The sequence below is a fragment of the Aspergillus heteromorphus genome (genome assembly GCF_003184545.1).
Source record: "Aspergillus heteromorphus CBS 117.55 chromosome Unknown BO70scaffold_24, whole genome shotgun sequence".
In the NCBI taxonomy this organism is placed as follows: domain Eukaryota; kingdom Fungi; phylum Ascomycota; class Eurotiomycetes; order Eurotiales; family Aspergillaceae; genus Aspergillus; species Aspergillus heteromorphus.
Window position 1 is genome coordinate 233,069 of NW_020290429.1, and position 27,166 is coordinate 260,234.

Consider the following 27,166-nt stretch of genomic DNA (forward strand, 5'->3'; position numbering starts at 1 on the left):
CCACTGCGACATTATTCAAGAAGCAATTCAGATACATACATACAACATACATCATACACGGCATTTCATAACATTCACAACATTCATAAGACCAGACCAGACCCGACCCGACCAACCGGCCACTATACCATGTCAGATGGAACATCCCTATTTGAATAAATAAAATAGGCAACCGCCAATCCTCCCTCCCCCGTCCGTCCCCAATACGAGACCCCCCCCCCCCCCCCGCGGCAACGTCTTCCGCATCGAGCAGGCACGTCGGTATAGTATGGACTCTACTACCTAGTACTCATACCTACGTACGTACGCACGTACAGAACTTGCCTGAATAGGGAAACAGTTACCGTCCTACCATACGCTTTGTGTCCCCTCCCCTCATCTCGTATTCGAATAATCTGGAAGGATTTCTCGTAGTTGCTTACATGTCGTCTATGTCTGTTTGTAATATTTATGTCTGCTCATTCATTCATATCTTTTTTCATTGATTCACTTCACTTCATGTCACTTTACTTTACTTTACTTGACTTGACTTGACTTGACTTTAAGTAAGGAAGTAAGGAATGGCTGGAGGGGTCGGTCAGTCGTCGGTCAGTAAGGTAAGTAGTTAGTTAGGTAGTTAGGTAGCTAGGTACTTGGGTAGTTACTAATTTACTTCTTCCTCCGGAGTAACTACTGTACATACATACGACTAATTAGCCCACATCCGCATGGCGGACACGTGGTGGACACGAGGTGGAGGGGAGGTGGAGGTGGAGGCGGAGGCGGACCACATGACTGATTTTGACTGATTGATTGATTGATTGACCGCCGCTGTCTGGCTGGTTGGCTGTCTGGCTGGTTGGCTGGTTGGTTGGCTGGATGCCGGATGCTGGATGCTGGATGCTGGATGCATGAATACATGAATACATGAATGCATGAATCACATAAATGAAGTCCTAAGCCAGGATAGATGTAGCGAGGTTATAGATAAGTGAGGAAGGGGTATTCTTTGTATGGGTTGGGTTGCAGTTCCCTACCTACCTACCTACCTACCTACCTATAGTACCGTAGTACCGTACCATCTTGCCTGTTTGGGTATGTAGGCCGGATGTTGTTGGGATGAAGGACCCAAGGTAAGTGCAGTGATTTGGGGAGTTGTGTATGTAAGGTGTGGATTACTAGTATTGGTGGTGCTGTTGTGCTATGCTATGACGGAGGTGTTGAGTTATGCAGAATGGATGGATGGATGGATGGATGGATGGATGGAGTAGATACTCCGAGGCCTGGAATAGATAGATAGATAGATAGATAGTAAATACATATGCTCCCTCCGAATCCTCGGAGTAAATCCCCAAACCAGAAAACTCTCCGCTCGGGGTGGGGTATATAGTATACACCGATTGGGGATGAGGAGACAATGATAGCCTGACACTGAGGGATAGATAGATAGATAGACACACAGAAAGCCATATTATTAATTGATTGATTGATTGATTGTTCATTCTCTCGTTTGAAGTGAAGTGGGTTGGGTTGGGTTAGGTTAGGTTAGGTTAGGTTAGGTTAGTTGGCTGTCCGTGCGGATTCATCTCCATGTCTTATCCAATCCAGTTTCATCCACTCAATCCAATCCAATCCAATCCAGTCCAGTCCAGTCCAGTCTAATCGAGTTATCCACATTAGGTATGTATGCGGGGAGTGAGGTCGGGAAGGAGGGAGGGGGTGGTGATACAGAGAGGGGAGATGCGGGATGGGACGGAAATGGATCATCATCCGATCTATCTAGACCTAGATGAAACGACGTGTGTTTCGGAATATCTTAGACAGTCACTTGCTTACCCCCCTCTCCCCTTTCACTGCCCGCACGGACGGCTGGACGGACGGAGGGACGGACGGCAGACCGAATTGTGAGGGTGGTGGAGAGAGACAAGTGAAACACGGGACACAGGTAGGGAGGTAGGTGGGTAGACAGGCAAGGGGAGATCAGATCTACTTGGATCCCCAGCCTCGCAGTCTCATCCCCTCTTCAATGGCGGACCAGATCCCCTCGACGACCTCCCGATCACGCCACCGGCCCGATCCGTGAGCACCACCTTTCTCGTCCCAGCGCTCGACCGCGAAGCTCTGCACGCCACGGCCCCAGCTGCGCACCTCCCGGGGCGTATCCTCGCCGCGCCAGCCGACGTACACGCCCGTGGCCTGTTTGAAGAGCTCCGGCGGGGAGGACCACTTGTAGGACTTGAACTGCCAGGTCTGGCCCGTGGTGAACACAGCCACCAGGCGCTGCCAGTAGTCAGGACGGAAGTTGGCCGTGCTGTCGACCAGGATGAAGCGGGTGGGTTTCCGCGCGGTGGGTTGCGATGAGCTGCCGCCGCCCGGGCGCGAGGAGCTGAAGGGGTCCGAGTGGATGCGTAGCGGGCGGGAGATGTAGAGGATGTTGGAGTTGGGCATGGAGAGTGTGGGGTGGTCCGGCGGCACGAACACGCCGTCTTGGAGGAACGAGCGTACGTTGGACATGCGGATGAGCGACGACGCCGACGGCGACAGGAGGATGATCGGGTCTTGCGTCTTGGAGCTGCCCTTGCGCGGCTGCGAGAGGCCCGCCGACGGCGCGGGTATCACCGACTGCGGTTTGCTGCTGGGCTTCACGCCCGCAGGGTATTGGCCCGGTCGGGACCGGTTGCGTCCCAGCATACCCTCGGCGGTCTTGCGGACGTGGGAGAAGTCCTACGTGGATGGAATTAGCATGCGGCGGGATCGGATTGCCTCTGTTATCTGCATCGTGAACCTACCGTCGGCTTGATTCCCCGTAGCACACTGTTGCGATCCCCCATCTTCCGCTCCCCATTGTAGATTTCCTGCAGCCGCGGATCGATCACCTTGGCCGCCTTGCCCTGCTGGGCCTGCGTGGCACCCGGAGCACCGCTGGGCACAGCCGCGACACCCCCGGCCGCACCAGAGGCGATGTTCGCAGACGCCTGAGCCTGAGCAGCGGCGGACGCGGCAGCTGCAGCCGCCGCCGCGCCCTCCAACGGCTTGATGTACTCACTGTCATCGGAGGCCCCTTCCAGCCAGGTGAGGAGGTCGAGACGCTCGACGAAGACCAGGTTCTGGACTTTCTCTTCCTCTTCCCCGTCCGCGCGCTCCTTCTGTTTTAGCGACTCGTTAAGCTCCTGGGCGGAGGTGATGTACTCGGGGATGGCGACGTCTTTCTTCTGCCACGCGAAGAAGATACTGCGGAGGTCGACGGCGGAGTCGGAGGAGCTGGAGACGAAGCGGGTCGGGGTGGTGAGAGGGATGGCTTGTGGGAGGGGATGTTGGAAGTAGAGATGGGAGGCTTGGGCCAGGTCGTCGGTGGCATTCTGGTCGGAGAGGTCGCTGGAGGTGGTCGGCGTGGGGAGGCTGCCGGCCGCGATGGCGCGGCGCAGCGCGAGTAGGGGATCTTGGAGAGCCGGATCGTGGGCCATGGTGGTGTGTGGGAGGGTGCACCGCTCCAAGGGATCCAAGAGAGTGAGCGAAAGGGAGAGATGAGGCAGCAATGGATGGCGGTTGGACGAATTGGGAGGTTGGACGGAGTTGAAGATGGAGTTGGAGTTGGCGGTGTTTCTGTTGCTTCACAGGCTCGACTTGGACGATGCGCAGGAACTGCGGCCCGCACGTGACCCAGACGGCCCTGTATACTTCTCTCTATCCCCCCCGCCCCCCATCTTGCCCCATCAGGGCCAGGGGAGAAGTAAAAAATCAAAACTCTACATTAACAAGAAAGAACTATCTACTCAGGCAGCCACTGGAGTACCGCCAGATCCACCCCCATCCCCCCAGAATGGCCGTCACCCCCGTGAATAGAATCAGCGCCCCGTAATCGGTGGTATATCCGATCCCACCGCTCTCCTTTCCAGCGAGAGACCCCTGCTGCATCAGTGCCGAGCTCAACGGACCACTGGCGACACTACCGATGCCCCGTCCACCGGCCAGCAGCCCGAACACCAGCCCCGTCTCCAACGAGGGCATCTCGCGCTTGACCTGGGTGAGCACCCCGGACCACGTGGAGCTGAAGCCGCCCGCGAAGAACCCGTACGTGATGGAGAAGAGAGTCAGCAAGGCGATGGCAGCGTGTGGATAGCTGGCGGAGGAGGCAGATGTCGACAAGCCCCAGAACAGCAGGACGGACAGTCCCGAGCCTACGGAGGAGAGCAGCATGATATTAAAGACGGCAAAGCGATCACACAAAGCCCCCAGAACAATGCCCCCGGCCACAGAAGTGGCATTAAACAGCGCCAGCAGGAGAGTGCCTGTTGTGGCGGACAGACCGGCTGCGGTCGTGGAGTACGACGGGAGATAGGCGCTGGGCAAGAAGTACCCGAAGCCCTGGATGATGTTTCCCAGCTGCAGCATCCAGAACGTGACGAGCTTCAAGAAAGCCAGGTTGAGTGGCTGAGGGGTGGTGGACGGGGATGGGGGGATCCGTGGCTTGACGAAGGGCAGCGCTGCGAGGATGGTGAGCAGCTACGACATCTGGTTAGACTGGACTGGATGTCATCGATAGCAACTTCGGGTACCGACCGTGATGACCGTCCACGCCCTCAGCGTGGTCCTTGCCCCAAAGCTATCGAGACACGCACTCGCCACAAAGGGAAGAGCCACGCCGGAGATGCTCTTGGCTGCCCACATGATCCCATATGCCAGGCCCTTGCGGCGAATGAACCATTGGTCCAGATAGAGGGTAGTCGGGCTGAAGACGAGACCATTGCCCAGACCGCAGATCACCCCCTGGGTTGCAATCAGCTGCCAGACGGTCGTGGCGAAGGAGGAAAGCAGAGACCCGCCGACGGTGAGGACCAGGCCGACGGGGGCGCAGTACTTCTGGAGATGGGGATGGCGGGTCAACAGCGTGAAGGTCACCGGGGACAGCAGGTACAGGATTCCCTAGAAGATCGAAACGGTCAACACTACCACGGACATCGACGGCTATCCATGGGACAGTTGGCTACCGTTGATGTGGTTCCCACCATCGCCAGCCCGCCTTTGCTGCCCTGAAGATCCTTGTGCGTGGCAAAGTACTCCTGGAAGATACCGGAGACGAGAGAATATCCTGGACGCAGTCCGTGAGCATGGTTCTGAAGCTGGCCGGGGGGTCACCCCGTACCCCAGACCGGCAATTGGATCACACAGCACGCGGCCAGCATCAGCCAGGCGCCTTTGCCCTGGTCCACCGGAGGCAGTGGCAGCTGCTCGAGCTCGGAACGGGACGATGAGCGAGACGATGGGGGATGGGGTAGAGACCGGAGACTGGCTAACTCGTGAGACGGCATGGTGGAGAAGAGGTGATGATGTGGAGAGAGGAAGACGGAGGAAGAAGAGGGAGGAAGAAGAGGGAAGAGCGATCACTTGGTGATTACCCCGCAGCCCGATGATTATTATTCATCCATCATATTCTCATACTCCTCATACTCACATCATCTATTTACAATAAAACATAAACATAATCATAATCATCCAACCCCAAACAAATCTACACCGGAATCCCCAACGTCTCCCGAATATCCTCCCCTCCCAACCACCTCTCCATGGCCTCATACATGCCCCGAAACTTGTCATCATCCGCCATGGTCGGCAAATCCAACTTGATCTTATGCCCCAGTCTGGCCTGCGCCGCGCCCAGATAGCGATACCCATAGGGATACGGCTTCAGCTCGTCGGCCGAGAACTCGGGCACATTCTTACCGTCCACGGGGACGATCTTGTCCTTCTCGTAGAACAGCCGCTTGAAGTGGACCTTCCAGCCGGAGGGGCCCTTGGCGCACCACATGATGAACCGGCAGTCGCATTCGACGTCGCATTCCACGCCCTCGAAGGAGAAGCGCTGCGTGATGGTCGCCTTCATTTTGCCGACGGCGCGGCCGGTGGCCGGGTTCAGCTCGACCAGGGTGCCGTTTTCTCGGTGCATGATGTGGTCGCCGTTGCGGCGGCCGGTTTTGGATACTTCGATGAAGTCGTCGATGGGCATGCCGCCACTCCAGGCTGTGGTGGATGGGTGGGTGGGTTAGAGATTGGATGATGGGTTGGGATTTGGGGAGGGGAGGGGGAAAAAGACGAACTGGTGAAGATGTAGGCCTCTTCGGCGAAACAGTTGCGGTAGTGCGCCCATTCAGACGCATCGCGGTATACCGGCCATCCCTTCAGCAGCTCGGTCACGCAGAGTCGATCGAGGATCTCCTCGGTGGTGCCGTTGATGTGGCTGTGGATGGTGGGTTGGGGGTCTTCGGCGGTGATGTTGACAACCATGATGATGATGATGATGATGATGATGATAGGACGAGATGGAATTGATTGGAAATGAGGAATTGACTGCTGCTACTAACTACCGAACAACGGGAAACCGCTGGCAAATATATACTACACATCTTACAGCGTTGAAGTCGCCTCCCTCCAGGGTAGGGTTATGTCCGGGAACCCGAATGCCGGCCGTGAGGGAATCCGAATGAACGGCGGTGGTCTTGATGTCATCCGACAAAACCATGGGAATGGAATGATATCAGGCAACCTTGCCGGTGAGCCGGTGGAGCCGGGCAGGTTAACCTTCTTCTTGTCCAGCCAGACACTGACACACTATCGTCTATCTACTCAACTATATTGAGATCTTGTATAGACCCGACACAGCCCAAACGGACAAAGTCTCACCCGCACCTCTCTCTTGTCCCCGTTTCTGTTTCACCAAGTTGCTATTTAGAGACATGCTCAGACCGGTCTTATTGCCTCAGACATACTGCCAGGCTCGGCACCATCGAGCAATGGGACGATGAATCATTACTATCAGCCATTATTACAATCCTACTATGAACGACTCAAGGCGCCCAGGGCCAATGACGAACCAGAAGCGTCTCTCCCACGCGGCGATGTGGCACCATTCACTAAGTAGATAGGAGCTAGGCTAGCTAGAGCCCCGGCAGTGTGCAGCGTGGCCGACCCTGGTACAAACTAACTAGTTATCTATCCAAGTGTTGCTAATTTCCCAATACCAAATGCCGATGACCCTCTCGGAGGCTCAAACAGGTTTCTGGCGGAAATCTAGACGGTTCGATGAGTGGCGCGGGCGGAAAAAGTCTGGCGACACCGCTGGTAATTCTTTATCCGGGCCTCTGGTTGTCTCTCTTGCATGGCTTGGCGGATGGGTACAGTAGCTAACTATTGGTATAGTACTGTGTATCTAGGTATTCGGTGTCTCTGGTCAGACAGGCCGTGAATCCGAGGAGTAAGTGGGGGGAGGGGGGCGGTGGCAGTGTAGCACTGGATGATGGTGCGATATGGGAATGAAGAACTTAGAAGAGCCAAGGGAGGGAATGAGAGAATGTGAGAGAGAGGGGAAGAGAAGGGAAGATACAGAACAAGGTTGTTGGTAGATAAGAGGAAACATCCAACTCGATTTCTTGGAAGAAACCCCCAGCTTATCAAGGTGTAGTTAGTACCATGTAGGGCTGTCCCTGACGTCACAGTACAAAGTACTCCGTAAGTCGGATCAGGAAAAACAAGCGGAGATGCTAAGCTTTCATTCATCATGACGGCGCCCGGAGGAACCCTGTCACAAGTATCCTAGTAGTAATGGAAGATAGAAGGTTACAGAGGAGAAGGAGGAGAAAGAGAAAGGGGAAAAAAAGAAGAAAGGTAAAAGAAAGCGTTGGCAAATAAGATAGTAATAACAATCGCGAGGCCGGTGCTGCACATCGTGACCCCCAGTAGTAGTTAAAGCGACCTGTACCCATAACCCATCCGGATATTTCCCTGGCCCGTTTCCTTTCCAACACGCCGAATACGCCGGTCAAATCAAAACAGCGCCCGCGGCTGAACGCCTGTCAAAAAGTCCCATCGAGTACAAGTCGAAGAAAACCGCAGAACGGACAAGATAGCAGAAAAAATTGTTTCACAGAGAATGTAATCATCGCATATTATGTGGTGTAGCCCCACCCTGCGTGGTCCACACCAGATAGCATCGGATCGTCACGTCGCGTCGCGTCACGTCGCCGACGGGATGTGCGAGCTTGTCGCAACCCCGGAAGCGTCTTTCATGCCGGCGTTCCGCGCACCACCACCACCACCACCACCACCCTCGTCCGTTCGGTTCCCCGCAGCTCCACCTGCGGCCTTGCTTTCTATTTGGGAGCTATGAGTTTGTCCTGCAACCGCGCCATCACGGCTAGCCGGTGGCGGCACCAGTGATGGGGGTGGAGGCATCGCGGGGGCCGCCGCCGGAGCTTTCTCCGATGTAGGGGTGGCCAGGGTGCCTCGCCGGATGAGATAGTCACCCAAACTGAGCTTTTTCTTCACCGGGCTAGGGCCCGCCACACTGGACACCGACGTGGACGGTATGTTGAGGCTGGGTTGTGGGGACGACTCGGCGGAGGGTGATGATAACGTCAATGGCGCGGTCGACCCTGGACTGGTGGCTGGCGGGTGTGACGGTGCAGTAGCGGGAGGGAGAGGAACGCGAAGATCGGGGCGGAGTTTATGTTCAGCATTTTCAGGTATTCGAGCATTATGGGCGGCGGTGGACGGCCAAGGAGGCGGCAGGGGTGGCTTGACCGACCCCCGCCCCGACAACGGCGACGCGTCAAGATGCGTATCGTGAGACCGTGACGGTGAGGTATCCACGGGCGAGCCTACGTCCTGCATATCCACATCGTGGTGGTCTGCCGAGACACTGGGAGGTGTGGCTGTTAGCGCTGCTTCGTGCGGACTCGGCGATGCCGGCGACGAATCGGTATGCCCGACAAAAATTGGTTGAGGCGAAACGGGCGACTGGCTGCTTTCAAGCTTGACACGATCGGAATAGCATCGTTTCAAGAGACGCTGAGTCAAAGGCATAAAGCTCGGTCGTCGAGGGGACGATAGAGAAGGTGAGAGCGCGCCGTCGCCGGCATCCGAGTCTGTTTGGATGGCGGAGTCTACGTAGTGGAGGCGCGTCAAGGGAGACGGTATTGAAGGTGTGCTGGGGCCGCCAGATGTCCTGCGTGGTGAGCCGTGACGCATTCCAGGCAGCGAGCCGACGGGGCCACCAGAAGGAGGGGAGTACGACTGGCGCTCGCGCGTGCCATGGGAAGACTGGCCGCTAGCCCGCTTCTTCCTCTTTTGCAACGCTTGATCATGCTCCAGTTGCTGGAACTTCTTCTCCGCCGCAGCGATCTTGCGCTTTTCTCGGGCAGAGAGTTCGGACTCTCCGTGCAGGGCTTCCGTCGAGGCCAGCAACGTAGGGGTGAGATCTCGACTGCGCGTCTGGTCCCGTGCCGATCCTGAGGCAGAACGACTATCGGCCTGGTCGTCTTCGTCCAAGTTCCTGGTGGTCTCACTGCCCGCGCGGCTGTTGGCTGCAGGTGGGGATATGTTCGTCTTGGGCTTTGTCTTTTTCCGTTTCGCACTCGCCTGTTTCGCATTCACATCCATCACCTTCGGATGGCGTCGACGATCGACGTTACCCAAAAGACAGTTCGACCGAGAGACACAGGCACACCCACCAAAGTGGGAAAGAACATTGCTGATGCAGTTCGCCGCCGAATCTGTCACGTTGTCGCTGGATTCCTGCTTGACCAGGCCATTCGTCGATTCAAAGAGCTGCGGATCTAGATACCACACAGCAGTGAGCTCTGAATCGGGCGCGATGTCTTCCTTGGCAACGAAGCAAAAGTGATACTCGACTTGGTTTGTGATGTAGGTCTTCATGGTGACATTGGGACGACAAGAGCGCCGTACGTAGCGAAGCACGCTGCCCTCGTGTCGACTGTCAATGTAGAGGGGAAGTTGAGGGTGAAAAAAGACAAAGGGTTGCGGATGACGAAGCTCTTGGTATCGATTACTGGGGTCCAGGCAGTAGTCCCGTAGAAAACCTATCTTGCCTGTGATTTCGCCAACGATTTCATCTTTCCCTACACGATCGCGAGTCTTGAGGATTTTCCACGTTGGATGTTGTCCCTCGACTTCAACACTCGAGTCCGTGATCGTTTCAGTGGATAATGTCGGCCACCGTGATCGGTCCAGTGGCGCATCAGACCAGGTAAATATGTCCTGCGCAGAACGCCCGTTCGAGATTTGGGCCATTGCTTCCGGCTCTGAAACCCAGCTGGCCAATTCCGTCGCGAAAGGCAGGTTGACGAACAAATTGCTGTCCATGCTCGCATACTCTTGATCATGGTCGTAGAGATGAAGGAACTCTTGTGAATACAGTGGAATGGAAGGCCCTGCTGTCTTGGTCGGGCTCATGGAGGGTGCGGCGCGTTTGCGTGCATCAGCAGGGAAACTGGGAACACCTGATGCGGAGCTGACCGAGCCAGAGGAGCGGTGGTTGGTTTTGAACTTTTTCGCAAGGGGCTGTTCCCGTGAGCTCAATTCCGACCGGGCATGGAATCCGTTCACCTGATCGCCAAGCTCCTTGGGCTTTTTCTTGTGACTCTTTGTGCCAGATCGTTTGGCTTTCCGGTCACCGTCGTTCTGTTCTCTGAGGCGCTTCTGTCGTTCAGTGGCGCGCCGACCGTCAAGGGGACGGGGCTCGCACTCGACACAGTTGTGAACTTCTGGCACGTTCCGACCATGGTAGTAGCATTCAATGTGCTGCCAAGTTTCACACCCTTCACAGAAGACCGTATTACCATCATCGTCCTGATAGGAACAGATGCATTTGATGGTGTACGGTTCCTCCTCCTCAGGGGCGACGGAGTCGGAGACAGCGCCGTTGACAACGGGCGAGTTCAGAGGGACGGTGACCGGAAAAGGCTCCGTGGTTGGATGCGTGATGGCGACTGGGGAGGTATCTGTCATAATCCGACAGAATACCCCCTCTCAGACTGAACAGAAAAATGCGCTGTTGTGGTTCGAAAGGACGAACGGCTTGAGAACCTGTCAGAGCTCAACACGCATATCACCTATCGCTCACTGGTGTTTGTCGCCTGCTCTTGACAATCACGACCGTCAGCAGTGTCAAGAGGTCTGACCCAGCCAGATACCGCTGCCGCCAGACGAGAAAGTCCACGATGTGCCACCCTGTATTTGAAGGCAAAGTTGAAGACAAACGGAGCCCGAGAGGAATGAAGTCGCACCAGAGAATCGAAACAGCGAGTCAAGGTTGGATAGCGACCTGAAGGATGTGCTGGTATGGACGATCGGGTCGGTTCACAGTATTCGAAAGGGAGGAAGGGTATTCGAGGCCTCAGTAAAGTCGTCTTCCTCGGTGGCGCGTGCGACCGTGGGAGAGCAGGAAGTCGAAGATCGGTAACCGATGATTGTAGAAGGGCGGACGGGCCACGAATCGCATGGAGGACCGAGGAGCCTGACGGATAGGAGAAGAGGGAAGGTGGAGAGGTCAAAAGAAGGATGACGCTCGTCAGGAGGATTAGTAGTCGTACGAGGACAAAGATGGGGGGGGAAGAGAAGAAAGGCCGGGGGGAAAAGGTGAATGGGATGACGAAATGTGGGCGAGAAACAGAAGTCGAGGAACGAGAAGGTGAATATCGGGAAGAGGCGAGGGAAGGCAAGCAGAGAGGGAGAAAGGAGAGCCCGAGGGAGGAGAGAAGCGAGGATCCGAGGAGGGAGGGAGGGAGAGTGAGAGAGAGGCTAAAGCCACGGATGGGCCATTCAAGCGGCGCGTCCAAGACCCAGAGTGAAAAGGGAATGGCGTGGAATTTTTTCTCCCACCCGTCCAGGTTCTGGGGGAAGCCGACTGCTAGGTAGGCAAGGTAGGCAAGGTACGCAGTAGTCACTGAGTGCGTGAGTGAGAGTGCCTGTGAGTGAGCTTTGCTGCTGACGCGCCTCTTCTTCCTTTTTTTTTTTTTTTCCCTTTCGATTTTCTTTTTGTTTTCCCCCTGTGCTTTTGTTTTGTCTGATCCTTTAGCCTTCGTCCCCGTTTTGGGAGGGGAGGTTAATGATGGAAGAGGGGGGAGGGTGTGGCCATGGAAGAACGAAAGGGACAGATCCGACGACGGGCTTCCCGGTCAAGGAACGAATTGCAAGCTCGAGGGAGCGGCAGGGAGGGGGGGGGGACGAGCGAGCGAAACCATGGGGAACCAAAGGGAAAAGGCGACTAGATTGCGAGGCCGGCCGGAAACGAACCCAGACAGTCCCAGCTGAGACGAGCGACGGCACCCTGGCACGGAGGACTCTGCAGGCCTGAGAACTCAGGCGGCCGACCGGTGCTGCCTGGGTGGGGAAGGCAGACAGGCCGCTTGTCTGCTTCCGGCAGGAGGTGTGCCCCTAGCCCCAATCGGGGAAGTGACTTGCCAACCCACCCCCCCCCCCCGGGTCTGGCATAGCGGGGGAGGCCGAGAGGACTCGAGAGGAGAGGGAAGAGGAATGGAAGGCCAAAGGGGACGACGGAGGCGGAGGCTGGTTGCGCGCGATCGGGGGCCTCCCACCACCCCCGGAGGGTAAGGTCCTGGAGACCTTTTAGGACTCCAACACGCGGGTGGACGGGGGAGAAAAAAGAAAGCAGAGAAGGAAAAAATAGTGGACCTTCCCAGCAACACTCCCACACTCCTGGGCCAGAGTCTCGTCTGCCGTAGGTCAGTAGTAACCCGCAATACCACGCATGCATGTGTTGTCTAGCCGTATTAGCGGTCAATCAACAATGCAGAGAGGTCGTGACGCAACACAAATGAGGAAAAAGAAACGCGTTAGTGCCCGGTCAAATGGTTAGCATCAGAGCAAAGTCAAGTTTGAGCAAAAGTCGAGTGATCATCTCGTCGTCGATTGTATTCCAGGCGGCAAAGTCGACGGGCGGCCGTATGCTTCAGGGCGATACCCACGCCGACGAGGGCGGCGGATCATGGCTTCATGGAACCCAACAAACAGTAGAAACGTAAAAAAGTAGAACTGAAGTCAGGTTGAGTCGGACAGTAGAAGAAAAGCCCATGGGGTCTGGTCTGGGTACATGCCATATCCAGGTGGGAGGTTGGATATCAGGCTGGGGGTGGGAGGTGAAGAGGAGAAGTGACGGGACTGGATAAGGATGGGTGCCAGGGTCCCCCAGAGTTTTATGGGGAAGATCCAAATCAACCGGTCGTCGGCCAGAGGGCCGTCTGGGCGGTTTAAGGAGAAGGGGGTGGGGGGAGGGAAGGGAAGAGGGAAGGGGAGAGGAAATCATGGTCTGTGAGCAGCAAAGATGATTTCGTAAAACGGAAAAAGAAAAAAGAACGTCAGAAGAACGAAAATAACAAAAAAGGGCAATAGGGTGGTGGGTGGTGGTATTCCCCTTGTGACGGATAGTACCAGTCCGGAACTGACGCTGGTAATAGTAATAGGTATTGAGCGATACGGGGCATAGGAGAGGAGAGGAGAGAGGCGAGGAATAGAAGATATTGGGTGGTAGGATAGGTAGAGAGGATAGGGTAAGAAAGGTGGCAGGGTGGGTAGGTAGGTAGGTAGGTAGGTAGGTAGGTAGGTAACAACAGATCGGTCGGTAGATTAGTAGGCCAGTCAGTAACAGTTAACTAGATAGGGTAGTGATGGTAGTGATGGTAGTGGTGGTGGTGGTGGTCATGGGATTCACAATTAGGATTAGTTAGGTATGATGATGATGATGTTGGGCGCGGGCAGATAACATGATCTCTGCTTTGCTGGGAAACCGGTTAAGGGGAGGGGGGAAGCAGCACGGTTGGTGGTGAGGGAAAGGAAGAAGACGGAGGGGGGAGCCGGTGGCCTAAATTAATAGGTCGAACAAGTGGTGTTAGACTGTTAGGAGTAGTAGCTGCTCTCATGATGGCTGCTAGGCTGACCTAAAGCGGTGTTAATGATGGCAAAATGAACGACCAAAGGGGAATCATATCACTCTTATTTGCCGTCCACCACAGAACTTTTTTTTTTGATACTCCCTATGGCCTAGTTCCCGTCAGACTTCAGTCCGTCCGTCAGTTAGCCTGCCTACGTACCTCTGACTTCGCCTACTACTGCTATGCCTGACTGCCAACGAATCATTCTGGGTGGCCGCGAGTGGCCGCAGCATTACTCCGTCCTGGCGCTGCTAGTGCGGAAAAATGAGTTAGGGGCGGCCGGCTCAGTGCCCCAGTCCCGTGCGTGGCGACGAACTATACGGAGTATACAGTATCTGTACCGAGTACCTGTAGATAGGTACTTACTGTAGGTCGCACCCTGCCAGGTACACGGTGGTACGAGGGGTACGAGACTACGGGTACTCATGAACCCCCTCAAGGATTGTCAGGGCACTAAGTTACTACTACCTAGGTACCTTAGTACCTAGTGCATTAGGTGCTACGGAGGACCTCATGTACCTAAGTCGCCACCTGGGTACTATGTGGATGTACTGTACCTTACCCTCCCACCAAGCCCACCCAGAATATATATCATGAAGAGGGACGACCGGCTCACGAGTTCTTCGATAGAAAAAGTAACGACCGGGGAGAATGCTTACCCAGAATAAAGGCGATCAGAGCTACAAGAATGATGAGGCATAACCAAGTGCCCTTACACCATCAATAATACACGCCATTTCAATACTGAGGCCGGCTGTGACTACTCACTTACGTACGACGTCGGTACTAGGTATGATACAGACACTGGAAGAATTTAGGATGGATTAAAGATAGTTACACTTTAAAGATACACGATCTCGCCAACTCTCACCAGATCTCCTAACTCTCACGGCTCCAACGTAGTCGGTGCCTGGGCACCCAGTGACAACCCCTCGCGCGTCTGCTCCGGCCCTCTCCACCAACTTCGGCGCTTGGACGACCCTATCTGAATGGTATCACGCTCCGTCTTCGATGCCCGTCGGATCAGAGCTGCTCGCGCTTGGTGACCAGAGTAAAGCAAAAGGAACGCGCATATCCCAAGGTACACGGGAATGGCATTTCCGAGTCTCAGCCCAGACCAGGAAACCGACGGAGCTTCGTCGGGCGTGGGTGCCGGAAATGCCAGCACGAGGGCGTTGGCGATGGGCAACACAACGCAGCCCAGCATGCCGAGGTACACTCCATAGGGCTGGATGCGCGACTGTTGTACCCGGGGAATGCCTTGCTGTTCTGTCTTCCTTCGGAAACGAAGGTAGCACCTCACCCTCCCCATCTACGGAAACATCATCGAGATTCGACTCGTTGAGTACCCGGTCGGCCAGCGTCAGCTTCCCTTTTCCCGAAGCATCATCCGGTCTGCTCAGCACCGCACACTTGGCCGAGGACCTGCGGTTTTATCTCAACTACCATCAAGAGTTCCTCACGTATCGCCATTATTTCCTGAAACCGGTCAACGACCGGTTTGTTCACCAGAGTATCATCGAACTGGCTTTGCAATACGACCCGTTGCTGTATGCCTTGGTGGGGTTTTCGGCATATCACCACTGTGTGCAGACCGATACCGGGAAACTGTACACTTTCCTCAAATATTACAACATCGCGTTGAAGTTGCTGCGCAAGTCGTTAAGCTCCGGTGAGCCACATAGTGAGGCGACGTTGATCACCGTTCTTGTCCTGACCACTTTCGAGGTAAGAAGTCTCTTCGAGGCAGTTGTAACTGGATGCTGACGACTTAGGAATCCATCGGCGATTGGGTCAACCTAATCGGTCATCATCGAGCTGCCCATGCTTTAGTGCGAGAAGTCCTCACACCGGAATCGGCCAACACGAACGAGCTCCACAGCAATATCTTTCTTTGGTACGCGCGATTCGACGTGGTCGCTGGGATCCTGGCCGGAAACGAGACGATCCTGGGTCGCGAATGGTATATTGCGAAAGAACAGTTCGATGCTCAGCAGGCAGCTAGCCACCCGGGCGATGTAGAGAAGCAGTTGGCGCTGGCCAACTCGATCAACCGTCGGTTTGGACTGGAAATGGCTTCGCTATATGCCAAGTTATCACGCGGGCTGATCCCGATCAGTGAGTTCATTGTCGAAAACGAACAGCTGGGCCAAACGTTAGAGCGAGTGAAGAGCATCCTGGACACATTCAGCGAATCCGAGTATACCGTGCGAGACTATCCCAACCGGATTCCGTTGACAGGGGACGATATTGTGGATCCGTATACGCCAGGAGGGATGTATCACGGGCCCCTATGGGACGTGAATGTGGCATGGATCGACTACTACTCGACCAAGGCTATGTACAAGTATCAGACGCTCCTGTCCCTAAAACAATCGACCATGGAAGAACTCGGGGCGCTGGCGCTGGAACTGGCCCGGCTGATGGAGTCGGTCGATCGGTGGCCCGTGAAGGAAAATGGGCATCTGCTGGCGTTTAAGAACAGCATCGGGATGGCCGCCATGTTTTTCCCCCGGGAAGAAAAATACATCATGTGGGCGCGGAGGAAGTTTGCTCAGATTGAGCAGAGCGGGTGAGTTTGAATCGCCTCTGAGCCGCAGGCCCGAGCATAGCTGACAGGTGGGTTGTGTTGTGCTAGGTACGTCGTTGCGGCGACCTTCCGGTCAGCGCTGGCTGCCCTCTGGCAGACGCCAGAAGTCAACCGCTGGTGGCTGCCAGACGACGAGGGATACCCCGACATCATCCGGGAAGTGCGAGCGATGACGGAAGAGCGCACGAGCCACCCTCGTGATGACTTCCGCGAGGATGTCAGCCATATGAAGACGCTGTTTTGGAACATCAGCTTGGACGACACGGAGAGCGAAAACAGTCCCGCGTCGGTTGGCACGGACGCCGCGCGGCCAACATGACCGGTCAGAGTGAGCTCACTCTGCTGTACACACTACTACACAGCCTTGCCGGAGACGACCCACTCGTCGTATAGCGACGAAGGGGCCCAGCGGTTAGCGGTGCTGCCTGCATGCTAAGTTTTATCGCGTGCGGTGAAACCGCTAATTTTCCTCGTGGACCAATTCCACGCTACATGACTCGACCGGTCACGGCATCCCGTCTCGAGCCCTTATTATCAACATTCACGCTCTACAAGCTCAGCTCTATCCGTTCGTTAGGGGAATAAGAGGTGAGATGGCGGCGTGGCTAATACAGAACGAAGTGATACCCGGAATTGGTGCGGAGTCGAAGACGAAGGCTCGGATAGATCGATGCGATGGCAGTTGAGACGAGACAACTGCTTCGTATCCATACTCCATGCATACATACATACATACATACATACCCTTCCTTATATAGATACCCTATCAGCTTGGCTTGGTCAATCCTATACATTTCGTCATTCGGTACATCCAACCACTACAGCCCCCTGCTGATGCAGTCCCTATAGTACACTACACTACACTAGTAACCAGACCCCCCATCTTAACACAACGTATTAACCCCCATCCCATCCTTATATAATGCCGTCTTAGGCACCAGACCCAGACCCAAACCCCGAACCAACCCCCTTCACCTTCACCCCCATCGGCACCTCAACAGCAGGCACGACAGTCTCCCAGCCACCCCTCAACTCCCCGGCTCCCTCCCCCCAGTCCCCTCCCCAATCTCCACCTCCTCCCCCCACGGCAAAGCCTCCACATCCACCTCCCATCCAAGCAAACACCTCAACACCACCCCAGCCCCAGCCTTACTCATCACCTCATTCATCTCCTTACACCGCTCATCACAAACACACTCCAAACACCCACGGGACCCAGCACAAGTACACCCCTCGACCCTCTCAAGCGCGCGCCTCAACAGCCCATCCACAAACTCAAACGCCTTCGCCGCAATCCCCCCGCCTCCCCCCCCACCCCTCGCATCATAAAACGTCAACCGCGCGGGCCGTTGTCTCCCCGGCGTGGGCGGCACCATCAACCGTCTGACCCTCTCCTCCAACGCCCTCCTCTCCGCACCACTCCTCTGCATCTCCACCGCGACCCGCAACCCCTTGCCGAGTTCCTTCTTCGCGACCTTGCATTCCGTCCGGACGTCGCCCGGCGACGAGATGACGAAGGTAGGGAGGAGGCTGAGGACGGCGTGTTCGGCGGCGTGGATGGCAGCTGCGATGTTGAGGTTGCGTGACGAGAGGATCTGCAGCGCCAGAGGGGGGATGTCCAGCCACATGCCTTTTGTGTAGGTTGTTATTGGCGGGTTGTTGGTTAGGGAGACGGCGTCGAGGATTCGTGACCGTTTGTCGATTTTGAAGTACCCGTATACGATGCTGTGGATGCGGATGGTGCCGAAGAAGGCTTTGGATGGTTGTATGGTTGAGGAGGAGGAGGAGGAGGAGGGGAGGGGAGGGGAGGTGATGGGCCGGATGAGTTCGGTGGCGATGGGGTCGATGTCGGTGTAATCTCGTTGCATGGTGTTCCAGTCGACGTGGACGCGAGTGACGCGGGCGAAGAAACGGTCTGGGTTGAGTTCGGTGACGAGGTAGGTTTGGCCTTGGTGGAGGAAGATGCCGCCTTCGTAGATGGTGAAGAAGGCGCGCGAGGCCTCGACTTCCTCCAGGACGACGTTGCGGGCGTTGGTGGTGTCGATGACGGCGAAGTGCTGGTCTTCGGTGTCTCGGATGGAGAGGGCGCGGGAGGGCTGGGGGAGGAAGCGTGGGTGGCAGTGGTAGAGGCCCAGGGGGTCGCGGGTGAGGCGGGAGGTGAGGAGGGAGGGGAGTTGAGGGCCGAAGTAGCAGGTGTCGGAGACGGGGTGGATGGGGGATTCGAAAGCGGCGCATTGGATGTGGCCTTCGAGGATGAGTTCGTTGGAGAGGTCGATCTGGAGGGCCGCGTTGGGTTTGGTGAAGAGTTCGTCCGGGTTGCGCATGTAGTACTGGTCTGTGGGGTAGCGGGCGCCGACGAGGACGGAGAGCGAGTCTTTGTTGCGGCGGCCGGCGCGGCCGCTCTGCTGCCGGAGGTTGGAGATGGAGTAGGGGAAGCCGAGGGTGATGACGGCGTCGAGGGAGCCGATGTCGACGCCGAGTTCGAGCGCGTTGGTCGCCACGATGCCCATCAGACGGCCCTCGAACATGTCTTTCTCGATGGCCCGCCGGTCCTGCGGGCCGTATCCGCCGCGGTAGCCCATGACGAGGTTCCCGATCTCGCGGCGTTCGAGCCTCTGGAACTCGGCCCGCACGGCTTGCAGGAGGACTTCGCATAGTTTGCGGATGCGGCAGAAGGCGATGACGCGCGCGCCGCGGAGGAGGAGCTGGCAGAAGAGGCGCGCGGTTTCCGCGACGCTGTCGGCGCGGCCGGACGTCGGGTCGTTGGGGTCCTTGTAGGGCGTGTTCCAGCAGATGAATTCTTTTCGGCCGGAGGGGGAGCCGTCCAAGTCGACCAGTTTGACGTCGTCGACGCCGAAGATCGCTTTCATGTGGTCCTCGGGGTTGGCCACGGTGGCGGAGCAGGAGATGAACCGAACGTGGCTGTTTCCGACGGCGGCGCAGATCCGGCGCAGTCGTCGCATGACGAACGCGACATGGGTGCCAAAGAGACCGTCGTAGACGTGCAGCTCGTCGACGACGACGTATTTGAGGTTCCGGAGAAATGTGCGCCAGGAGCCCTCCTGCGGCAGGATGGTGATGTGCAGCATGTCCGGGTTGGTGAAGATGATGCGCGCTTCGTCCCGGATGAGGTTTCGGCTCGGCATGGGGGTGTCGCCGTCGAAGGTCTCGACCATGGTGTCCTGTAAGCCGTCCATGAATTGGAGCAGCTCCTGCATGCTGCGCCGCTGGTCCTGGGCCAGGGCTTTCGTGGGGAAGATGTATAGTCCGCGGCTGGCAGGGTCCTTTTCGAGCTCGTGCAGCATCGGCACCTGGTAGATCAACGACTTCCCGGAGCTGGTGGAGGTTGACACGATGACATTGTGTCCGTCGTGTAGGTGGTTGATGGCTTCCGCTTGGTGGGTGTAGAACTGCGTGATCCCCTTGGTGTTATACAAGGCGTTGACCAGGTCCTGCGAGAGCTGAAACGCCAGTTCCCCGTAGACAGGAGGCTGGGCCTCGAACACCCTGTGTCCTTCGGGGACGACCTGTGCCGTATACCAGTCCATCTGGCGGATCTCCTTGATAATATCCGACATGGATTTGCGCTCCTTAGGGATCTGCTGCGGCACTGTCGATGACACAGTACTCGTATCCTCATCCGGAGGCACAGGAACCCAGGCATCTTTGTCCGTCTCCAGTTTCTCAACCGGATCGACCCCCTCGTCTTCGCAGCGCACTAGAAAGGCATCAATCGCATCCGTGAACTTCTTGTTCCGCTTCTCAATCAGCCCCAGCATCTGCTTCTGACTGTACACCGGCATCTTGAGGTCCTCGTTCTTCATCTTCCGCACCGGCTTCGTCGGCTCCCCAGTCTGCGGATGCTTCACCTCCCTCTTCAGGTCCCCATCCAGCAGCTCAAACAGCAGAGTCTTCACCCCCGACTCTTTCCCCTCACCCCCCATATCCCGCCCATACCCCAGCTCCCTCACCTCCTTCTCCCCCACAGTCATGACCTCCAGCTTCGCCTCGTCCACGTACTCGAAACGCACGGCCCGCGGCACGAGCACCTTCACCCGCGCGACATCCTCCACCGTCAGCTCCTGGCCCTGCATCTGGGCCTGCACCGCCTTCTTGATGTTATCAAAGGTCGTGGCGAAGTGCTTTCGCGTGCAGCAGAACGTGTACACCAGGTTCAGGGCGCGGTGGGTCCGGGACAGGGCCTTGAACGCCTCCGGCCATGGTGAGGAGGGGGTTCGTTTCGCTCGCTTCGGCTTCTGGGCTGGCTGGTCGCCATTACCGCTGTCTTCTGGCCCCGGCGTCTCTGCCGGGGTTTGAGAAGAGGTGACGCGGCGTTTCCTTTTGCCTGGGGGAGGGGGGGTTGGGGACGCGCTGGTGTTGGCGGCTGTCTCGGAATCAGGATCAGCGCGGAGTCTTTTCCTGCCTGCTGCTGCGGGGGTTGGGCGGTCCGGCTGTGATCCTGGACCGGCCATGCTGGCATCCCATCGTGATTGCCGGGGGGCGGGGCGTCTTGCGAGGACGAAGCGGGCGGTGGATGGCCAGAAACGCGCTGTCACGTGCAAGCAATATTACCCCAACAGGACTAGCGTAAGGTATTGGGTATGCACTATGCAGCCGGTACGGGGCAGGTGTGCATAAGTCGGACCTGGTTAGTCATGATGTCTGGCCGGGTGGCGCAATGGTAGCGCGTTTGTTTTCGGCACAAAAGGTTGCGCGTTCGAGCCGCGTCCCGGTCGAGTCGATTTGTTTTTGCATTTGATTTTTTTTTCTTTATCAGTCAGGTAGATATGCACCATGACAGGCGATTATTTCGAACCAGTCGTGCAGAGAGGGTTGTGGTCTAATTTTAGATGGGAAATGAATGAACTGCTTTGACGGGGCTGTCAAACTCAGACTAGTGGCAGGGCGGGCCAACCCAAGTGGCACCTCCCTTCAACGAACTGCCAATCAAGGCCGGTGCAGCGTCTGAATCCGGGGAAGAAAAGGGACCAGACCCTGATTTGCATTTACTTCCTGTCCTTCCTGTCCTTCCTGTTCTCGCCATCCCACTTTCTTTCTTTGTACCATTTCCCCGAACCCAAATATAGCGCCGCGCCCCTTCGTCCCTCCGCCGGACCCTCTGGGCCTCGTTCGCAACCCAACAGTTGCGCTCTTGGCCGGGCGTGCCAAGGGAGGCATCGCCCTTGGCGTCTCAGTCCGTCCCCCTGAAATCCTCCACGACATCATGGCATCATGGCTGCCTGCTGGGACGATGATGTTTTCTGTGCCTCGATCGGTTTCTGTCCATCTGCTCGCACTTTCTTCCCCTCGACCTCGACTCGACCTGGGTGGATAGAAGATCGCTCTTTCACGCTGGTTTACCACCCACCACCACCATAACCAGCACACCAGTACCACAACAACCATGCGCGGCCTTCTTCACTCTCTAGGGGCCCTCTTCCTCCTCCTGTGTCACAGCCAGCTGGCCCATTCGGCCCTGGACATCCAAGTCAACGATGCCGGTATGTCAAACATGCCCCCACTGCCTCTAATCTATAGCAGAGCCTCCATTAACCACACCCGCAAACAATCCAGACTCCCTCACCAACGCCGGCGTCGCCATCGCGGAGCCCATGATGACCTTCTACAAGCAGAACCAAACCGAAGGCATCCCCGGCAAACTGACCGACACCTGGTACATCGCGGGCAGCATGTTCATGACGCTGATCCAGTTCTGGCAGGCGTCGGGCGTGGACACGTACAACTCGGTGGTGCAGCACGACCTGATGTTCCAAGCGGGCGAGAACTCGGACTTTTTCTCTGCCAACTACAGCCAGTGGCTCGTACGTTCCCTCCCCTTCCCTCCTCTCATCCTCCCCCATCCAGCTAAAGAATCTCAGGGCAACGACGACCAGATGTTCTGGGGCCTCGCGGCCATAACCGCCTCCGAGGCAGGCTTCCCCGAAGTCTCCAACAAGCCATCCTGGACGTCGCTGGCGCGCGCCGTCTTCAACATGCAGATCAACCGCTGGGACGACACGGCCTGCCACGGCGGCATGCGCTGGCAGGTATGGCCGTACCAGGCGGGGTACACGATGAAGAACGCGATCTCGAACGGCGGGCTGTTCGAGCTGTCGGCACGCCTGGCGCGGTTCACCAAGAACGAGACGTATGCGCAGTGGGCCGAGAAGATCTGGGACTGGTCGGCTACGACGCCGCTCCTGGATACGAATGTGTCGGCTGGCTTGACGTGGAATATCGCCGACTCGACGTCGAATGAGGCGGGCTGTCAGGATGCGGGTAATAATCAGTGGTCGTATAATTATGGGACGTATTTGGCGGGGGCGGCGTTTATGTATAATTATGTGAATTTCCCCTCCCCCTCTTCCTTCTCTCCTCCCTCTCCTGTTCCTTTCTTTGCTTCCCTCCTCCTTCTCTCCCTCCATCCAACTCACTAACCCCCAAAACCAGACAAACGGCTCCCCCACCTGGCTCAACCGGGTCAACTCCCTGCTCGACTCAACCTTCACACGCTTCTTCCCCACCTCGTTCGCGGACGGGACGATCCTCTCCGAAGTCGCCTGCGAGCCGATCCTGTCCTGCGACCGCAACCAACTCTGCTTCAAAGGCTACGTGGCCATGTGGCTCGCCTTCACCTCCATCCTGGTCCCCTCGACGTCCGACCGCATAGTCCCCAAACTGCAAGGCTCGGCGGAGGCCATCGGCCGGCAATGCACGGGCAGCGCCAACGGGCTAGACAATCTGTGCGGGGTGCGGTGGCACCAAGACGGGTGGGACGGGTCGCTTGGGCTGGAGGTGCAGATGAGTGCGCTGGGGGGCGTCACCTCCAATCTGATGCTGTTGGGGAGGGGGTCGCCGCAGACGATCGTGGAGAATCCGGGCGGCGCCGAACATCACATTGATACGAGTGGGGATGAGAGGGATCCGTCGAAGCAGAGGCCCATTACGGCGGGGGATCGAGCGGGCGCGTGGATTTTGACGGTGGGGGTTGCGGGGGGTTGTTGGGGGCTGTGGGGTGGCTGGTTAAGACGCAGTAGATTCGGATTCAATGTTGTGGATGGAATTTTTGGTTTTTGAGGGTGTTGGCTTTGGGTTTGGGTATGGGTTTGTGAGCGTGGGTGTTATGTTGGATTGCGTTCTTGCTATGGATTTCCTTTCTTCTACTTTTTCTTTTTTTTTTCTTATTCCTCCTCTTCTTCTTCTTTTCTTTCTTCTTCTTTTTCTTCCTTTTCTTCTTCTTCTTCTCCTTTTTTGCTATGATCTGCCCGACTCTCTTGACTTTTGGCTTGGTTATCCAGCGACTGACTTCCTTGCTTCCTTCCTGGCTACATTACGACGATTTGGACGGTTTCAATTCCCAACCGGGTTACTAGATTAACATACCTAAATACATAGCTGATTATCTAGGGGAATGATAGACAGAATCAGAGAACGACTAGATACGTTTATCACATAGATAGATAGATGGTGATTCGTGAATGTCAGTACGTAGACAGTGGACAGTGGACAGTGGACAGTGCATGCAGAATGCAGAATGCAGATTGCAGAATGTACGGAGTACTGATCGCAGATCCTGTAACACTGACCACTAACCAACCACTAACCAACCAGTAGATATGTAAGTATGTAAGTAGATCCATAGATCCAGATCGCGAATAAGATCTAGATCTATCCTCCCTAAATACCTAGTGCAGCCGTGTTCAAGCAAGGGGGTAATGTATAGTTAGTACCTATCTAGTTATAGTTTATCCATCCAGATTACAGTATCCGTACTTAATCTAATCTATGTACGGAGGAGTAGTTATCTATAGTCTATGCAGTAAGGTAGGTAGCAATTGATATTAGTATTAGTATTGGTATTAGTATTAGTATTAGTATACGACAGATCTGCACGGCACCACCAGAACTGGACTGAACTGAATTGAACTGAACTGAACTGAACTGAGTTGACTGACGTCCAACTCACTCACTCACTCACTCACTCCCAGTCCCCGATAAGAATAAGAATAAGAATAAGAATAAGATTACCGTCGACAGCGATCGTCAATAATTAATAACTAATGATTAATCTAAACCACATCGGGATAAGCAGGGGATCTGATCTGGTCTTGAGTTGACTCTGATGCATTTGGTATCACAGCATCAGCATGCATCACCCACTGTAGTTAACTTCGTGGTCCATATACTAGATAGTATACAGTCACGCAGTGTAGATACAGTGTACACTGTACACTGTACACTGTACCATATCCCAGGTCATTACAAACCATAATAAGCAGGCAGGTAGAGCAGGTAGAGCAGCAGTCCAATGTAAGTCCGAGTCTGATATGATCCACATAAACCAAAAGAACATACACGAAGAAAATGCTAAAGAGAGTTGTAATGTGTATAAGACTGCAAATCAAATCGATCCTGATCCTGATCCTGATCCTGCAAATGCGCAACCCCCCCCCCAACCCACGCAACGCAACGCAACGCACACAACGCAACACACCCGCCAATCTGACTCCTCGGGCCCAAATGCAAAATGCCAACCCACACACCGATCTGCTATGTAGGCGTCTCATCTCAACTCGGCTTATTACGGACGCTTTTTTTCGTTTCGCGGTACTCCGGAGGAGGAGTGTCTAATCTCTCACTGGTATTCCTGGAGCTCACGCACGACGCGGTACAGCTCCTTCGACAGGTCCTCGTGTCCCGTCTTTTCACGTCAGTACATTTCCCGTCTGTCATAAAGAGAATGGGCTAAACCTACCCGAAGCAGAATGGGAACTGAGCGGCCGCTCTCCAGACTGGCCAGGTGAATCTGCTTGGACTTGGGCTCCTTGCCCTCGCCATCACCCACCGTCATTCCCTTGAATATGGGCGCGTTCAGCATCACGCGCAGCACGCCGTCCGCGCGCATGATCATGCGGGCCGCTTTCTTGTCCTCGACGCCGTCGGTGATTCGCACGTTGACCTTAAAGGTCCCGATGCCGCGCTCTCTCCACTCACTGTCCGAGAACTGGAACAGCTTCGCTTTGCAGGAGAAGTACGTCTTCTCGTTCTCCTCTCCCGTCTCGACTGTGCGCAGATGCGTTAGATAGTACCATCGCGGACAGACACGCAATCACTTACTCGGCCGCTCGAAGAACCGTTCGTCCGTCTTGTCCTGCTCGAACTCGCCCGGGCCTGTCTCGCCATCTTCCTCCTCCTCTTCCTTCTCCTCCTCGTCTTCGGGGGCGCCGAAAGCGGCGGGTTTCGAGCTGGTCAGAACGCTGGGCCCAGCAGGAGCTGCAAAACTCGTCAGACCACCCGTCGAGCTCGACGACCCGAAACCACCACTGAACCCTGAGAATCCCGACCCGATGGCCGCGAATCCAGAGGTGCCAGCAGCAGCAGCAAATCCCGTGGTGGCCGGCTTGGGGGTTTCCGTCGACGCGGGGGACTTGAAGACAGAGGTCGCGCCTCCCAGAGAGCCAAAGGGCGACTGCTCCGAGCTCGCGAACGCAGACAAGCTTGACGCGGCGAAAGCAGATGGCGAGGTGACTGCGCTCGGTTTCGACTCTTCCCTCGATTTTGTTGCGCCAATGGCTCCAAACGGCGAAACAGAGGACGTATTCGCAAACGCACTAGTAAGAGGAGCCTGCCAGACACATCAGCTCACGCGCCTCACAGCACAATTGCCCATAATACATACCGCCTCCGCTCGGGAATCATCCGTGTGTCGCTTCTTCTCGGGTTGTCCCTCCATAGTAGACTTCTCTGTCGACACCTCCTCCGCAGCCTTGTGGTTCGATTTCTCCGCGGCATCGCCAGCCTTGGACTCGTCCTTATCCAATTGATCCCTGCTTCTCTTCTTCTTCGGGCTCAGAATCTTCCTCGAGAGCTCCTCCGCTTCCTGTGGCTGGGCCTCGGCATTCGCATTCTCCTCCTCGGTGGCCGAGTCGCGCGAGCGCTTCCGTCTATGGCCTTGGTCGTCTTCAGTATACTCAGGCTGATCCTCATCGAACGATCGCTTCCTACCCCGGCTGCTATTCCTACTCGAATCGCCATCCTGCGCGTTCGCACTCTCTTCGGTGGTGTGCTTAGGTGCCGAGGTAATCGAGGTTTCCTTGAGCTTGTTCCGGACTGGGCGCTCCCCACCGTCATTGTCAGAGGCTTGCGAGTCTTCTGCGGCTGTCAGAAAGTTCCGTCAGTATAAGCGAGAAGCAAATAGCGCAAAGGACCTATCCGTCGGACCCAATTGACATGCGCGCGCACACACACACACAACCCGAGAGAGAGATAGAGAGAAAGAATATCCCACATACCTTGACACTGCTCCAATGACTCCCTCATGACTTCATCTACCACGCGAACCAGTCAGCACAGCACATCACAACACAAGACAACCTCAACCCCACCCCCACCCCATCCCTCTCTCTCCCCGCGACACCACCACCACCAACCCCTCACATATTAAACAAAACAAAAGCGTAAAAAAAATACCTTCCACGACCGCACCATTCCGGTACGAGTCTGACGCCGCCATATCGAACAGCGAATCACAAATTATAATAAAGGTCGAGTCGAGGATATCGAAAAAAAAAAGGAAAGAAAAAAAAAAAGAAAAAGAAAAAGATCGGTTCACTGCAGGCGCTTCGGGCGAAGAAAGTCTCTGTATGGAGCGGGAAGATAACGTTAGTCCATTGATGTAAAATTATAGAGCATAGCACAGCATAGCGCAAGATAGAAATGTTTGCACACAAGTAGGGAAGAGAGTAAGTAGGCAGGCAGGTAAGCAGGCAGGCAAGCAAGTGGAGGATGATGGTGGTGGTTGGATAGGCGCAAGATAGTGGGAATTACAGTACAGCGCTGCACAGCACAGCACACG

At 55.9% G+C, this 27,166-nt stretch overlaps 10 protein-coding genes and 1 non-coding gene across 11 annotated transcripts; 4 read left to right on the plus strand and 7 right to left on the minus strand.

Moving 5' to 3' along the window:
* Positions 1 to 1,965: 1,965 nt before the first annotated feature.
* Positions 1,966 to 3,443, minus strand: BO70DRAFT_373118 (CDC73 C-terminal domain-containing protein; the record flags this gene model as incomplete). The annotated part of the gene is made up of 2 exons (XM_025544895.1): positions 1,966 to 2,703; positions 2,769 to 3,443. The coding sequence occupies 2 exons, from the start codon at positions 3,441 to 3,443 to the stop codon at positions 1,966 to 1,968; spliced, it is 1,413 nt and encodes a 470-aa protein (XP_025396799.1).
* Positions 3,444 to 3,744: 301 nt separating this feature from the next.
* Positions 3,745 to 5,288, minus strand: BO70DRAFT_341591 (putative MFS monocarboxylate transporter; the record flags this gene model as incomplete). Its single annotated transcript, XM_025541338.1, has 4 exons — positions 3,745 to 4,482; positions 4,540 to 4,902; positions 4,968 to 5,068; positions 5,123 to 5,288. 4 exons carry the CDS (start codon positions 5,286 to 5,288, stop codon positions 3,745 to 3,747), a joined length of 1,368 nt encoding a protein of 455 aa, XP_025396800.1.
* Positions 5,289 to 5,368: 80 nt separating this feature from the next.
* On the minus strand, positions 5,369 to 6,203 carry BO70DRAFT_364531 (uncharacterized protein). Its single transcript, XM_025543832.1, has one exon. It carries the CDS (start codon positions 5,981 to 5,983, stop codon positions 5,489 to 5,491), a length of 495 nt encoding a protein of 164 aa, XP_025396801.1. The 5' UTR covers positions 5,984 to 6,203; the 3' UTR covers positions 5,369 to 5,488.
* Positions 6,204 to 6,689: 486 nt separating this feature from the next.
* On the plus strand, positions 6,690 to 7,386 carry BO70DRAFT_364532 (uncharacterized protein). Its single transcript, XM_025543833.1, has 2 exons — positions 6,690 to 6,786; positions 6,849 to 7,386. The coding sequence occupies exon 2, from the start codon at positions 6,999 to 7,001 to the stop codon at positions 7,155 to 7,157; it is 159 nt and encodes a 52-aa protein (XP_025396802.1). The 5' UTR covers positions 6,690 to 6,786; positions 6,849 to 6,998; the 3' UTR covers positions 7,158 to 7,386.
* Positions 7,387 to 7,986: 600 nt separating this feature from the next.
* On the minus strand, positions 7,987 to 15,033 carry BO70DRAFT_297181 (putative PHD finger and SET domain protein; the record flags this gene model as incomplete). Its single annotated transcript, XM_025539557.1, has 3 exons — positions 7,987 to 10,760; positions 11,613 to 11,738; positions 14,721 to 15,033. The coding sequence occupies 3 exons, from the start codon at positions 15,031 to 15,033 to the stop codon at positions 7,987 to 7,989; spliced, it is 3,213 nt and encodes a 1,070-aa protein (XP_025396803.1).
* Positions 15,034 to 15,273: 240 nt separating this feature from the next.
* On the plus strand, positions 15,274 to 16,297 carry BO70DRAFT_373122 (uncharacterized protein; the record flags this gene model as incomplete). Its single annotated transcript, XM_025544896.1, has 3 exons — positions 15,274 to 15,306; positions 15,369 to 15,449; positions 15,497 to 16,297. The coding sequence occupies 3 exons, from the start codon at positions 15,274 to 15,276 to the stop codon at positions 16,295 to 16,297; spliced, it is 915 nt and encodes a 304-aa protein (XP_025396804.1).
* Positions 16,298 to 17,277: 980 nt separating this feature from the next.
* Positions 17,278 to 20,935, minus strand: BO70DRAFT_381594 (ATP-dependent 3'-5' DNA helicase). The gene has a single exon (XM_025545476.1). The coding sequence runs from the start codon at positions 20,781 to 20,783 to the stop codon at positions 17,340 to 17,342; it is 3,444 nt and encodes a 1,147-aa protein (XP_025396805.1). The 5' UTR covers positions 20,784 to 20,935; the 3' UTR covers positions 17,278 to 17,339.
* A 40-nt stretch (positions 20,936 to 20,975) lies between these two features.
* BO70DRAFT_t256 lies at positions 20,976 to 21,047 on the plus strand. Its single transcript has one exon. It is a non-coding gene; the product is annotated as a tRNA-Arg (tRNA).
* A 324-nt stretch (positions 21,048 to 21,371) lies between these two features.
* BO70DRAFT_341602 (glycoside hydrolase family 76 protein) lies at positions 21,372 to 23,746 on the plus strand. The gene is made up of 4 exons (XM_025541339.1): positions 21,372 to 21,812; positions 21,886 to 22,133; positions 22,191 to 22,655; positions 22,762 to 23,746. Exons 1-4 carry the CDS (start codon positions 21,716 to 21,718, stop codon positions 23,386 to 23,388), a joined length of 1,437 nt encoding a protein of 478 aa, XP_025396806.1. The 5' UTR covers positions 21,372 to 21,715; the 3' UTR covers positions 23,389 to 23,746.
* A 643-nt stretch (positions 23,747 to 24,389) lies between these two features.
* On the minus strand, positions 24,390 to 25,025 carry BO70DRAFT_109493 (uncharacterized protein). Its single transcript, XM_025537864.1, has one exon. The coding sequence runs from the start codon at positions 24,876 to 24,878 to the stop codon at positions 24,477 to 24,479; it is 402 nt and encodes a 133-aa protein (XP_025396807.1). The 5' UTR covers positions 24,879 to 25,025; the 3' UTR covers positions 24,390 to 24,476.
* BO70DRAFT_354875 (Ran-binding domain-containing protein) lies at positions 24,947 to 26,824 on the minus strand (the record flags this gene model as incomplete). Its single annotated transcript, XM_025541887.1, has 6 exons — positions 24,947 to 25,012; positions 25,067 to 25,374; positions 25,429 to 25,936; positions 25,991 to 26,469; positions 26,604 to 26,639; positions 26,782 to 26,824. 6 exons carry the CDS (start codon positions 26,822 to 26,824, stop codon positions 24,947 to 24,949), a joined length of 1,440 nt encoding a protein of 479 aa, XP_025396808.1.
* Between the last annotated feature and the right edge of the window lie 342 nt (positions 26,825 to 27,166).